Source organism: Antechinus flavipes, chromosome 2 (genome assembly GCF_016432865.1).
Source record: "Antechinus flavipes isolate AdamAnt ecotype Samford, QLD, Australia chromosome 2, AdamAnt_v2, whole genome shotgun sequence".
Lineage (NCBI taxonomy): Eukaryota > Metazoa > Chordata > Mammalia > Dasyuromorphia > Dasyuridae > Antechinus > Antechinus flavipes.
The window spans coordinates 37742487-37757587 of record NC_067399.1 but is presented as its reverse complement, the minus strand read 5'-3'; the positions used below and the strand labels follow the sequence as shown (position 1 = coordinate 37757587).

The 15101-nt window shown below is 35.5% G+C and overlaps 1 protein-coding gene across 3 annotated transcripts in view; it reads left to right on the top strand.

Annotated features, from left to right (window-relative positions):
* LOC127547566 (zinc finger protein 883-like) overlaps window positions 1-13836 on the top strand; it is a 29064-nt gene extending 15228 nt beyond the window's left edge. For all 3 annotated transcript variants that reach the window (XM_051974460.1, XM_051974461.1, XM_051974459.1), the window contains one exon: window positions 1696-13836. In XM_051974460.1, the coding sequence (XP_051830420.1) occupies window positions 1696-3206 (1511 nt within the window). In that variant the 3' untranslated portion in view covers window positions 3207-13836. The remainder of the gene's footprint in view (window positions 1-1695) is intronic.
* Window positions 13837-15101: the final 1265 nt, after the last annotated feature.

Genomic DNA, 15101 nt, shown 5'->3' with positions numbered 1-15101 from the left:
TATTATACTGAAACAATATATTAATTTAGGTAGGGTTGTCATTTTTATTCTATTAGTATAGCCCAACTATGAGCAAATAATTTCTCTGCAATTATGCAAGATAACTTTCTGGTAGTATTTGAGGAGCTATTATTTGACCAATGGACTCAACTCATTCTTCTTGGTTTTATAGGGAAGAACTAGTAACATTGAGTAGAAGTTGTAAAGAGGAAGATTTAGACTTGATATAAGCAAAAACTTCCTTTTGGTTTATTCTGTCCAAAGACATAGGGCTACTTCAAGAGAGAATAGTTTCTCTGTAAAGTGGAAGTCTTCTGCAGAAACTGGATGATCATTTGTCATGTATAAGATTTACTGTTGGTATAAGAGAAAACTTCCTTCCAATCAGCTCTCTAAAAATGGAATGAGTCATCTCTGGAGGAAGGAGCTTTGCCTTCCCTACAGTTCTCTGAGTCAGGGTTTGATGACTGCTTATCAGGTATTTCTTAAGGGAAGGAGGAGTGGAGATTCTCAAACAAATATGGATTGTAGTAGAAGATTTCTTGAGTCCTTTACAAATCAGATTCTTTTCTCATGCTTGATATACTTCCAACACTGTGTTTAAGGAGCTCTTTCCTGGAATTTTCATTTTAGAAAGCAGCTGAGAGAAAGATAGCTTGGAAGGGGGAAAGACTTAACTTTTTTTTTTTTTTTTATCTTATTCAGAGTAAGAGCATAAGCTTTATTTCCTGATCAATCTTACTGATATAGTTGTAGTAATTTATGGTCAATTTTAATCCTTAAGGCTTTTGAACACAATCTATTGCTTAACCAAGTATACATGATGCTCTGTTTGGCCAATTGATATTTTAAACCAGTGTGTGGTATTTTATAATTATTCTTTTTAAAAAAATTAATTGACTGGTTAATTTTTATTAAAGTTTTTTATTTCCAATACCTATGCAGGGATAATATAATTATTCTTGTTAAATTTCAAATTGTCTTAATTTAATCATTTGTCTAGTTTAAATTTTGAAAAAATTCTTAATTTAGTTATGGAGTCTGTCAGGTATCTTGTATCCTTTTTGTCATCATTAAATAGATGAAGACTTTCTATAATTTATTCCAAAATGACATTAAATTTGTTGCATATGATTGAACAATTACTAAGATATAAACCTCAAGAATATAATCCAGTTTGATAAAATGCATTTTTCAAGACTAGTAATGTTTCTTCATTGGCTACAAACTCATTGGATTGTATAATACACCAATGTGCATATATCTTAACTATATCCTTAAAGATATCTTGAAAGATTTTGGTCACATGAATTATTTAAAATTAGATACAGTTACCTAAATCCTTCATGTACTTGTTCACAAAATTTATTAATAATTTTGAGTCTTAAGAATCAATTTTTTTTCTAATAACACTTAAAAATAGATAATGGAATTTTGCCAGAGACTGGCTTCATGTTTAGCATTCTAGAATTAATTGCTTTTTTTTTTTCTGATAATTCAGCCATTCATTAAATCCTTGGTAATTAGGTGTTCTTTTACTTTCTCTTCATCAACTTTGGATTTCAGTTCCTTTTTAGGAATTTTTGTTCTGCCTGATTGTCCTTCATTTTCTTTTTGAGGGCCAGAATCAAGAACTTAATATAAAGCAATTTTTTTCATAACAGCATTTGAATATTGACAACTTTTTTTCCCCAGATTTTCTTCATGAATATAATATATTTGGACGAAAATATAGTCTGGGCACAATTCTCATCCCATGGCAGAGAATTCCTGTAGGAAAATATCTCCATAACTACGATACACTTGGAAAAAGCTTCAAACATTTTTCAGATCTTATTGAACATAATAGAATTTCTTTAGGGGAAAATCTTTTTACTTATAATAAATGCAAGAAACCCTTCATTTACCACTCAAGTGGCATTCATTACAATGGAATATTTAATCAAGAAAAACATCCTAAATGTGATGAATTTGGTGAAGCCTTCAGCATCAATTCATGCCTTCTGGTACATCAAAGAATTCATACTCCATTAAAACCATTCGAATATAATGAATGTGAGAAATCCTTCAGCCAAAAGGGAAATCTCTTTTCACATAAGAGAATTCTTAGTGGAGAAAAACCCTATAAATATAATGGATATGGAAAAGTCTTCAGCAATAATCAAAAGCTGTCTCCACATCAAAGAAGCCATATTGAAGAAAAGTATCATAATTATAATGAGTGTGAGAAAATTTTTATGCAAAGCTCTTCCCTTATGCAGCATCAAACAATTTATACTGAAGGGAAACCCTGTACATGTAATCAGTGTGGGAAAATCTTTAGTAATAATAACTATCTTATTCAGCATCAAAGAATCCATACTGAAGAAAAGCCCTATAAATGTAATGAATGTGGGAAAGCCTTCATTGATAATCAAAACCTATTACAACATCAAAGAACCCATACTGGAGAGAAGCCCTATAAATGTAATGAATGTGGGAAGGTCTTCATCAATAATCGAAACCTGTCACGACATCAAAGAATACATAGTGGGGAAAAGCCCTATAAATGTAATGAATGTGGGAAAGCCTTCTGTACTACTTCTCGTCTTGATGTACATAAGGTCATTCACCCTGGAGAAAGACTCTTTGAATGTAATGAATGTGGGAAAGGCTTCAGGTTTAGGTCTGCCTTTATGAAGCATCTGAGAAGTCATACTGGAGAGAAACCCTATGAATGTAATGAATGTGGGAAAGCTTTCAGTTGGAAGGGAAACCTTAATACACATAAGAGAATTCATACTGGGGAAAAACCATATTTATGTAATGAATGTGGAAAAGCCTTTAGCAATAATGAAAGCCTAACACGACATCAAAGAATCCATACTGGAGAAAGACCCTACAAGTGTAATGAATGTGGGAAAAGCTTCAGGCAAAGTTCATCTCTTATGCAGCATCATAGAATTCATACTGGAGAGAAACCTTACAAATGTAATGAATGTGGAAAAGCCTTCAATAATAGTCAAAACCTAACAAGACATCAAAGAATTCATACTGGAGAGAGACCCTTTGAATGTAATGAATGTGGAGAAGGCTTCAGATTCAGCTCAAGTCTTATGAAACATAAGAGTAGTCATATTGGAGACAAACCTTATAATAATAATGAATGTGTGATAAATTTTAGCCAGAAGGGAAACTTTAGTACACTTGAAAATTCATACAGGTGACATCTCCCAGCCTATCCCTCTTTGAATCCAATGAATGTGGGAAAACCTTTAATCAGAAAGGAAACCTTAAGAAAACTAATACTAAAACTAATACTAATATTAAAGAAAAATGTTTTTTAGTGTAATGAGTATCAAAAAGCTTTCAAATGGTGTGGAAACATAGTCTTCCTGACTAGACATAGACAATAGGAGCTAGAAAACTGTTGAATGTAAGGAATGTGAGAAAAGTTTCATGAGGAAGCCACACTTGCTGCACATTAGAGGTTTGACCCTAATTAAAGAGACATTCAGGGTAATGAATGGGGGAAGACTTTCAAAGTAGAGACCTTCAAGACCATAAGAAACAATACTTAGAGAGAAATCTTTTTAATGTAATGAACATGTGGATGTATTCAGGCTGACTCCAAATTTTTGCTACATATAAGGAAATTATTGTTGTACAGAACTTTGTCTATTATATATGGAAAGTTTCAGCTGGTGGAAACTCATTTCAGATAATTAGTACTTGGAATCTCCATGAATGTACTTTAAAGCTCATGAGAGATTTCATGTTGGATGTTACCTGTGCAGGTGTAATCATATAGGAAAAGTTTTAGAAAATTTTTCAGCCACAGAATTTCAGAGTTGGAAGGGGCTGCAGACATCATGTAGTCAACCTTTATCTGTAAAAGAATCCTGTGTGTACAGTCAAATAAGTCATTATCCAGCCTTTGTTCTAAGATCTCTAATGAAGGAGTAACTACTGTCTCCTGAGGCAGCCAGCTCTGTTTTTGGATGATGCTAATCATTAGGGAATTTGTCCTTATGTCAATCTTGTATTTGCCTCTTTAATTTTCACCCCATTTCTCTTCATTCTATCAATGATAGCCAAGCTGAAAAAACAATCCCATTTCCCTTCAACAGCCTATAAAATGCTTGAAGTCAACTTTTATGGCCTTACTAGGTCTTCTCTTCTTCCACGATTACATACCTATTTCCTTCAACCCATCCTCATCTGGCATGAACTAGCTGCTCTTCCCTATGCCGATTGTCCTCCTCCATGTCATTCCTAAAATGGAGTGCCCCAAAGTGATAAATGCAGCAATTTTCATCTCTGTCACTCTGGGTTCTAAACCTCCTAATAGCACCCAATCATTTATAGGTCAAATGGGCATTTTTGGCTGCCCTTTGGTATTGTTGACTCCTTTTGAATTAGTTTTAGGTTACTTTTTTATCCCCCAGATAGATGGCTGTTTAACTTTGCCATCTCTACTTTGTATTTATTCAATTAATATTTTGAACCCAATATTTATCCTCTTCCATTTCATCTTACTCATTCTTTCTGGTGATCTCACAGCTAAGATATTTTAAATTCTGATTCTGTGTTCCCTTGTGTGAGCTCTCCCTCTCAGGTTTGTATCATGTGAAGTTTGGTTCTGATTGGTAGTTCTATGACTTAATCCATGCCATTAATAGTAACATTAAATAAGAGAAGTCCCTGCACGGATCCCTGAGTCACTCCATGGAAGATCACCTTCCATATTGATATTGAACCATTGATATAAAATTGAATCATAATTCAACACTGGAGATTCAGGTGTCCGATTTTACTACTGGCTAAAATTGTATGTTGCTTTTTTGGAAGAAAAATGTACGGGCATTATATTCTCCTTTTTGGTCATGGCTGATGCCATTCTAGGTGCTATGGGAGAGTAAATCAAACTGGTAGCATGCAACTTGCAGTTAGGGTCTAGAGGTAAGGGTGGAGGAACAGGGATTATAATACAAATAACTAAAACAAAATGACACATGGTAAATGTCCTAAGTAGGGAAGAATTATTTTTTTTTAAAACAAGCATCTATAAAGCACCTACTGTGTGCCAGGTACCATGCTAAGCACTTATAATATTATTTCATTTTATCTTCACAACAACCCTATTTTATACCAACAAAAACAGGAGGGCAGATAGAGATTAAGTGACTGGCCCAGGATCACATAGTGAGTAAATGTCTGAGGCCAGATTTGAATGTGGGTCTTCCTAGCTCCAAGTGCAGAGCTCTCGCCACTTCCCCACCTAGCTGTCCCTTACACAGTCAGGGGAATCAGAAAAATTCATGGAGATGCTGGGAATTTCAGTAGACAGAAATTGCAGTGGGAAGGTCTTTTCGGATTTAATAAGCCCCTTCAATGAAGGTGGTGTGGATGGTGAGGAAGGATGACTCAAGGGTCTGGTTGACCATAGCATAGGCTGTCCATAAAAGGTGGCTGTAGAGTAGGGGTCTGCACTAGAGGGTTCCATGTCCCATGTTACATTCATGACATTAGACCAATGACAGATCTGATACCACGAGTCATCTATCTTAGGTTCTTCTAATCATATTGAGATAATCCATTTTTAAAAACAAGTCTCCAAGTAGTTTATGACTTCATTTCCTTTTTTGTATGTGCTGCTGAAAAATGGCAACCCTCCCTTTCCTGAAATTCTTGGGGTTGTGCCATAAAATTCATAGACTCCTACTAGACAGATAAAGACCAACCCTTCCTTGATAGTCTGGAATAGGGATCTGAAAGTACCCACTGTGCAGTTATAGCACTTGGCGTGACCAAATGGACATGGTTTAATACTCTAAAGACCTAATTTAATACTCCAAACATACCTTAACATTGAGGAAAAGTTAAAAAAAACATTGCTTTAAAGGTTCAGAAACAGCTAATAGGTTGAAATGTAGACTCCTTAAGAGGGAGTAATAGGAAATAAGTCTGGAAAGCAAAGGGGGGAGCCAAGGTGTGGAAGGCTTTCAGTGCCAGACTGAGGAGTTGGATCATAAGGGAGAGGCTTTGGGTGCTGCTGGAGACCCATTTTGTTCTAACACATTAAAATCCCTACACCCCCCCACCCTTCCCCTTCCCCCGTGGTTCACTATAGCTGCTAGATAAGAGCAGTAACAATGACAAATGCAAATGAAGGCGTCAGAGCTTTTGCTGTAAGTTCTGCATCTGTGATTTCATGGCTCAAGTACTATGCAGTGGGAAGCCTCCCTCATCATTAAGTGCCCCAGGTCACATCTGGATCTGATTTTTGCTAACCAGGCCAGTTAGCTTTTCTGGACCTCGTTATTTTCTTAATAACATTAGGGTCTTGGGAAAGATTGATTCTAAGGCCCTTTGCAGCTCTGCCTCTATATTAAACTGCCATCCATCCATCCTTCCATAATAGGTCGTCTTGGCCAGGGCTCAGATGTCTTGTCCTCATCAAGTTAGCATGTGTCACGACTTGAACCTCAGCCTCAACAGTCAGTCATAATAAACCTCAGTTAAACAGACTATCCAAACCAAAAGTCAAACAACCTCAACAGTCAATCATAGTAAATGTACGTCTCATGTTTGTAGTTCACTATTTGTTTGTGGAAAGAAAAGATATGTCCTTTTCTTGTAGTGATTTGGAATTATCCTTCTTGTGGCGGGGCCTATATATAAAGTAAGAAAGGAAGAAAGATTAAGGGAGCAACTGAGATGTCCTGGGATAGTTCCAGTGCTGCTGTGGGCTGGGGCCTTCCCAAGGTAAGGCCCCCTCCCACAGAGCTGCTAGGGTTACAGGAGGAGGCTGCAGGAGCATAAAGCTTTCTTTGTTTCGTGCCCAACTGAGGGCTTTGCCCAGGCAATGTATATATGAGGCTTCCCTTCTCTCCCAGTCCTCACTGGACACATTAAACCTCCCAGCACAGAGGTTGGGTTGCCTCAAACCATATGTCTGAATCATCCAGAGTAGCCACTTTATGAGCATCATATCCTCAAGGAGAAGGAGACAGAACTTTGCCCTGGAATGAGATTTGGGTCACCAGGGCCATAACATGTATCCTTCTCTGTTTCAATAACTGTAGCCTTATTCCAAGTAAACTTACTTTTATATTCTTTGCTTGTGCTGGGTTATTTGTGCCATTCAGAGACCTGAGCTTAGGATGGCTTTCTGAGCCCCCCAAGCATGCTTGTCCATTATGTTTGACCTAGGTCTTGTTATCTTTTAGTATTGTTTCATTTACATCATTGAAGTTATACTATATGTTATTCTTTTAGCTTTGCTTTTTTTCAGTGTGTTACTTAGTATGTCTTTTTGTGTTTCTTTGAATTCATATTTATCATTATATTCTTATAACCCTCTTAGTTCAGTCATTTCCCAATAATTTAACCCATTTCCTCCTCCATATTTTTACTACTGCATATAATCCTATGCAAACTATTTTGTTACATATGTATTCCCTTAGATGTTTTCTGCATTTATGGGTTGCTTGCATCCACTGCATCTTCTGCATTTTCAGCAAGTCTGTTATTAAAATAAAATCTGTCCTATATGCAGCACTTTCTCTTATTTTGAGTGCTTAATTATACACTGAGGAACTTTGATACAAGCTATTTTCAGACATTTCCAAGAGTGGACTCTGGGCTTTGGTATAATGACCAAATTGGTAGATTGAGACTGATCTTTTATGTTATTTCTGAGATAAAAAACATTTTGTAATTATCCAGATCTTGAGTCATCCAACATTTTCCTACTGCTTTTCAGGAGGCTGGGGTAGAGGAGTATTCTCCCTGAACTCCCTATTCTGACCCCAAGATTCTTCTGCTACAAAGTAGTCAATAATAAGCCTAGGAGGGACAGTTAAGTGGTGCAATGGTTAGAGCACCACCCCTGAAGTCAGGAGGACCTAAGTTCAAATCTGGCCTCAGACACTTAACACTTACCAGCTATGTGACCCTGGGCAAGTCACATAACCCCAATTGCCTCAGCAAAAAAAAAAAAAAAAGAGCTTAGGACAGGGAGAATAGTTTCTCCCTGATGACTGCCTCCACTCCCAGAGAATTCTCAGAATTTTCAGGGGAAGAAGGATACAAGAGAAAGGAGAAAGAAGCAAAATAGTCTGAGCAGGTTTATTAGATCACTTTGGGGAGGGCCTCTACTAAGGAGCTTCTGTGCTTTACTGTGTCAAATCTCTGTAGTTTATGTTAAGGATGCTACAAATGGGTATAACAGGGTCCATGGCTCCTGCACAAGCCTCAGTGTTATAATTCACTTGAGGTGCAGGACAGCTGTTATTTCACTCTAGAGATAATGCAGAAACTGAAAAGTCATCCATCCAGAAGACTTACAAAGAAATGTAGAAAATGTATAAAGGAACTCAGAATTGCCTATGTATAACACAATACATACAAACAGCTCAACTGTATTACCAGTGTCCCAAGGTCCTTTTGACACTATATCTGAGCCTGGGTTTTCATTCCTCTTGGAAGACAACTGGACTTGTGGTCGCCACTTTACCATTCTGTGGAATCCCTTGACTCCACCCAATTCTAAGACTAGCAGTGCCAGATGGTGACTCGAACTCCCTCAGGAGGGAATACATATTTCAGGGTTCTTGACCAAGCAACACCCATCCTTTCAGACTTGTATTGGAACAACTCTTTCTACTTCACTCAGAATTCCAGTTGGAGAAAAGTGAAAGGGAAAAGGAACAAGGCCAGGAAGACAAAACAGGTTCTTTGATTCCCCTATTAGGCCATCAAAAAGGGCATCTTCTCTCTACAGGATCCTTTCTCCCAAGATTTAAGAACCAACTCATTTATCTTGGCGGGGCAACCCAGTCACTAAAATATTCCCCGGGATAGTCATTTCCAAGGTGAAGAAAATATGAGAATTTCTGTTTCTAGTCATTTAAACACGTAAGGTAAACTTCGCCAATATTTAGCTTTTGAATGTACACTGGTGTCCTCAGTCTATATGTCAGATAATTGCCTGTCAATGTGGTTTTCTGAGGGAAGAATGAGCGTACCAGATTCCAGGGGCATTCATAATGGCATCTTTAGTCATTCATTTGCTTTTGTGTTATGATTTACATGTATGTTCCTAGGTAAATGGATAGTCTTTAATTAAATTAACATTTACAAAACAAACAAGTGACTTCAAAGGATTCCTACAAAAAATCCTCAGATTCTAGGTAACAGTAATACTTGAAAAAAATAAACTAAAAAAAATGGCAAAGCCAATATTTCCTATTCCTAGCAGAGCTTTTTCTGCCATGTTACAAGTTAAAAAACAAGGATGAGCTAATCAAATGTGGCGTGTGGGGCAAAAATATTTTTAAATTATTTGAAATAAAGAATTAACGTCCTTTATAGTTAATGGTAGGTGAGCTTTTTCTAGGACCCTGCCCCAATCAGAAGAGGCTAATTTTCATTTAAAGGTTTAAATGAAACTGAACTCAAGATTTAATTGACTCATAGACTAATGCTCAGAACATTGATAGAACTTTGTAGTGGCCCAAATGTAAAAGCCAGGACCTAACTGAACTCCTTCAAGCTTTCGATAGCATGGCTGATACAGAGACAGGTCATCAATGCCAGCAAGGAGGCACAGAAAGCTGGGCCAGAGTTGGAAAGACCTTAGGGCAATCTGAGCATCCATTGCTAGTCTTTTTGACCATGGTTGTTGTGAAGATCAAGTGAGTTTTTTATTAGAGTACTCAGCACAGTGTCCACCAATCAGCAAGCATTTATTAAATGTCTATTATGTGCCAGGGGAGACAAAAGAGGCAAAAGATAGTCCTTAACTCAAGGAGCTTATAATCTGTAAATGCTTGTTCTCTTTCTTGTTTTCTGACTGTTTCTCTGCCTCTGTTTCTCTCTATCTCTTCTCCCTCCTCCTTGCTGAATATCCTTCCCCTTCTGGGAAAAAATTGAGTAATCAGTCCTGAACCATTGACACAGCCTGAGTGAGGTATAGCCTAGGAGTCCTTGAGTTTATATTGTTCCATTGGATATTAGCAGATGATAATGGGAAATTATGATGATCATCAAGACATTGAAAAACTTGGCTTTTGTTAGCAAAATAGTGTGTCACCTATAAGAACATACTTATAGACATACTTTAAAAATTTGGGAAAAAATTTGTAATTCTTTTAAAAATTTTCCAAATGTAACATTTCAGAGGATTTTGTGCTTATTTGTTAAAAGTGTACAAAAAACATAACATCTTCCAAAGAGTTTGCAAGGGCAACAGATAGACATCAGGGAAAATGGAAATTTATTACCTCAATTTCAACAAAAACCTCTATGTTTTTGATGGTTGACACTGAAAAAAGAGGACCGTGATTTAATTCAGAGTAGTCCAATTCTTCCATGAGGAGTTCTGTGTTATTCTAGAATTATTGCATCTTTCAAATCATTCAATTCATTCAAATCAAGTACCAAGAACTAGACTTGGAATTGCTGTTTCACAATGTTAATTAAGATTTTCAAAAATAACAAAGTATATTGAATCATTTTCCTTTTACAAAAATATGACCATTGATATTTGTTATCAGAGAGGTAGTATGGTGCAAAGAACCATCCTTGAGAGTCCAGAATAACTTGCTTTGCATATTTTCTCAGCCGCAGAGTGGCTGAGTGTTCTTGGACAAGTCATTCAATTTGTACTGCCCCACCAGAATCTTTGAGCAGGTAGCTCCTAGGCTGAGAGGAGAGTGTTGGAATTGAGGAAGACCTCAATTCAAATTCTGCCTCTGATGGCTTTGGCTTTATAACCCAGGCGAATCACTTATGCTCTCCTGGCTAAAGTTCTCTTCTTTAAAATGGGAATAATAATAGCTCCTACCTCCTACAGTTATGGGGATAAAATGAGGTAATGCGTAAAGCACTTTGCAAACCTTAAAGCACTATATAAAAGCTAGCTATAGGTTGTAGAACTGTTGCAAATCTATATTGCCACAAGAGTTTCCTCACTAGGTGTTCCCTACATTAATGAAACGGAAAATCTCTGCCCAAATTTTATTGTTATTGTTAACTAATTAAAGTGTAAGCTCCATGTGGGTAGGGAATATTTTATTCTTAGTATTGCCAGCACTTAGCACAGTGCCTGGCATACAGTAAGCACTTAATGCTTGTTGATTGATAGATATTCTACTCATTATTGTTATTCATATTTTAAAATGAGAGCAAAACAATTTTGTACTGCTAATAAAAGATACTTTTAAATATTGTTTGTTCCAAGTCCAAAACAAGCATTTATCAAATGCTTACTTTATAGTGTATTTACTATGCACTGGAGATACAAAGATAAAAACAATCACTTTTCATCTTTATCACATCCTTAAACATTTTCTTTGTAGTGTATCTACTATGCACTGGAGAAACAAAGATAAAAACAGTCATTTTTCATCTTTATCATGTCCTTAAACATTTTCAATTGTGAATATTTTATAATACACAGGATATATTGTGTTAGTACATGTATATATGCTGAGTAAATTCTCCAAAACGTTTGCTGATAAGTGTATGTGAACAAAAAATTTAGGAGACTACTGTCCTAAGAGATGTCACCGAACAGCTCCAATCCAATTTATCTTGGACAGCCAGTCACTGAGACTTCATCAGGAATCATAATTTCTCTTTAACAAAGCACTGGTGAACATGTCATAATCTTTAGAGAGAGACATAAGCAATGCAAGATTCCAAACAAAGGCTCATTGCCCCATGAACTCATCAAGCGGATTTGAAAAATTTCCCTTGATAAAAAAACTTTTTGATTTATATCATGCGAACATATTCTGAGGCTGCTTCCTTTGAGAAGGAATAGTTGTGAGGAGAGGAGAGGAGAGAGAACTTTTGGCTCTTTCTCTCTCACACTATAGACCAAAGAAAGACCTTACAAACTCCTGAAGTTGGAAGACGTGGCCCTTCCCCTTGGCATCCTAGACCAGAATAATGGTGAAGGACAATAGTAACTGCATTGGCACGAAAAAATTAACAAGATACACTGAAAAAAAGCATCTCAGGACCTTTTAAGGAACCAACAGAAATTTCTACCATAGCCAAGGGGAACTTCATGAGGATTATATAAGGGAGAGAAGGACTTCTTTCAACCAAAAGCAGAGTTACTCTTCTGCTATCTGTGCTTTCTAAGCTGAAGCCTGCTTTCCTTGGGAGTCTTCATGTATTTATTGAAGAATGTGCTTCTGATTTGGGGAAAATCTTTTGTATCAAGTGTTCTAACTATATCACCTTACTATATATATTCCTAAATAGAAACAAATAAAGTCTGAACGTGTCATATCCCTTACTTAATCTATTCCAATGATTATTACCACCAGGATCGAATATGAACTACTTTACATATAAAGCTCCCCACCTTTCAATATATTATATGATCCTACTTAACAAAACACTCCTTAGAAAAATGGAAGATATGCATAAATAATTGGATAGATATTACTTGCTCATAATTGGATCACAACAATCTAATAATAATAACAATACTACTTAAATTAATTTACAGATTCACTATCATATCAGTCAAATAACCAAAGAGTTACTTTATAAAACTAAACAAAAATATTTTTTTAAATTCACTTGGAGGAACAAAAATTCTGGGATCTACAGGGGAATAATAACACAAATAAGTGGGGAGGAAGTGGACATTATTCTACCAACTCTCAAGCTATATTACAAAGCAGTAATTCAGAATGATTTGGAATTAGTTTAAAAACTAGAAAAGATGCTTTATGAAACAGATTAGGTAATAAGACCCTGAAACAGTCCAACATAATAACATAATATTTGATAAACATAAAGACTTCAAATATGGTGATAAAACTATTTGAGAATAACTGCTTGGAAAGCTAGAAAAGCAGGCTAACAGAAATTACGTTTTGTCCAGCATCTCACACCATATACCATAATAATCACAAGGACATATGACTATGATTTTAAAAAGGTCATATGCACACATTAGAGGAATAAGAAATAGTTATCACAACTATGATAGGTTCAGAGGAAATAATATAGACAATCTTAATTATACAAAATCAGAATGATTTTGTACAAACATCAATACAGTTAGAAGAGAAACAATTAAGTTGGAAAAATTGAAGCAAATTTCTTTGTTAAATATCTGACATCCAAGGCATATAACTAGTTCAAATATATATATATATTTTTAATGCTATTCCCTAATAGATTTATCAAAAGATATGTACAGGCAGTTCTCAAAACAAAAAAAGGTAAGCTATCAATTACTAAAGGAAAAATGTTCCAAATCACTAACAATAAGAAAAGTGTCCATTACAACAATTGACTTTGTAATTCATATCTGTTTAGATTAGCAAAGATGACACTACTTTCTCTCCCAAAGGATATTGACAACTAGATGAGCTGTAGGAAGACAGCTATATTAATATATTACTAGTAAAGGGTAAAATGATCCAACTATTCTAGAGAGCAATTTCAAACTGGGAGCTAAAAGAAACAAGAACATCTCTGACAGGCTTTCATCAACTCTGCCCCCAATGTAGGCATAAAGCATGGAGTAACTGGCTTCTTTTTTTTTTTTTTTTTAGCATTAAAAAAATTTTTTTTACTTAAACTTTATCTTTCTCCTTTTCACCCTTCCTCCCTTTCTTAAGAAGGTAAACAATTTGATCTTGATTATAAATGTAAGGTCATGCAAAATAAATGTCCATGTCAGCCATTTGTACAACAAAACACAAAATAAAACAATAAAAATAAAGCAAAAAGCTGTATGCTTCAATCCACATTCAGAGTTCATATGTTCTCTCTCTGGTTGTAAATAACATTAAAAAAAACACGATCTCTTTTAAATTATCTTGGGTCATTGTCTTGATTAGAATGGGTACGTTTCACCGTCTTCTTCACAATTTACCATCTTTAAAATGTGTTTACTATGTACAATGTACTCTTGTTCTAGTTCTGCTTACTTCAATTTGCATGAACTCTTATAAGTCTTCCCAGATTTCTTAAAACATCTTGCTCATTATTTGTCATAGTACAACAGAATTCCATCACAATCATATACCACAATTTCTTTAGCCATTCTCTATTCATGGGTATCTCCTTAATTCCCATTTCTTTGTCACCACAAAAAGAGCTGCTATAAATATTTTCGCCCAAATACGTTCTTTCCCCTTTTCTTTGATCCCTGTGATACAGATCTAACAGTGGCATTTCTGAGTCAAAAGGTATGCACAGTTTTATACCACTTTGGGCATAATTCCAAATTGTTCTTCAGAATGTTCACAACTCCTCCAACATTGCATTAGAGTCCCAATTTTTCTGCATCCCCTTCAGCATTTGTTACTTTCCTTTTTTATTTTATTTTTGTCATATTAACCAATCTCATAGATGTAAGGTGGTACCTCAGTGTTGTTTTAACTCATATTTCTCTAATCAATAACTCAGAGAATTTTTCTACTTGCAATTATTGACATGATCAATTTTTAAAAAAAGAGTAATTGTTTATGAATGAGGATAGTCTTCTGCAAATGGCCTTGAGTCTTAGTTTACATTCCCTATTTTGTTTGACTCTCTAACAGGAACTACACATACCATTATTATATCATTTAGAACTAATTAGAGCTATAGAAAAATGGCAATTTGTCAGCCAGTCATGTGACTTATTAAGCTGACCTGTAATTCCTCAATTCACTTCTCCACTTACTTATTCTTGTATTTTTCTCTGAATCTTCATTTGAAAAAGCATCTATGCCAGCCATCATATTCTTTTCAAATCTGTACTAGTCCGTGTATTTAATTTACTATTACTCAGCATATAATCCAAAGAAACACTGTATATCCAAATACTGATTGCAATACTTTTTGTGCCTTACCAATATCATGAAAATAACAGGGTTACACAAATAATTTTAGATTTAGTGCTATACAAACTATGTTGAAGTGCTTTATAGAATTAGACAAAATAATTCATTAACAAAATTTATTTAATTTCAAGGGAAATAAGCAAACAAAGTAGGAATGGAGGGGATTCAATTTCTCATTTTAAAGCAGTAATCATCAAAACTATTTGATTCGGCTTAAAAGATAAAAATCTGTTAAATGGGATGTGTGAATGT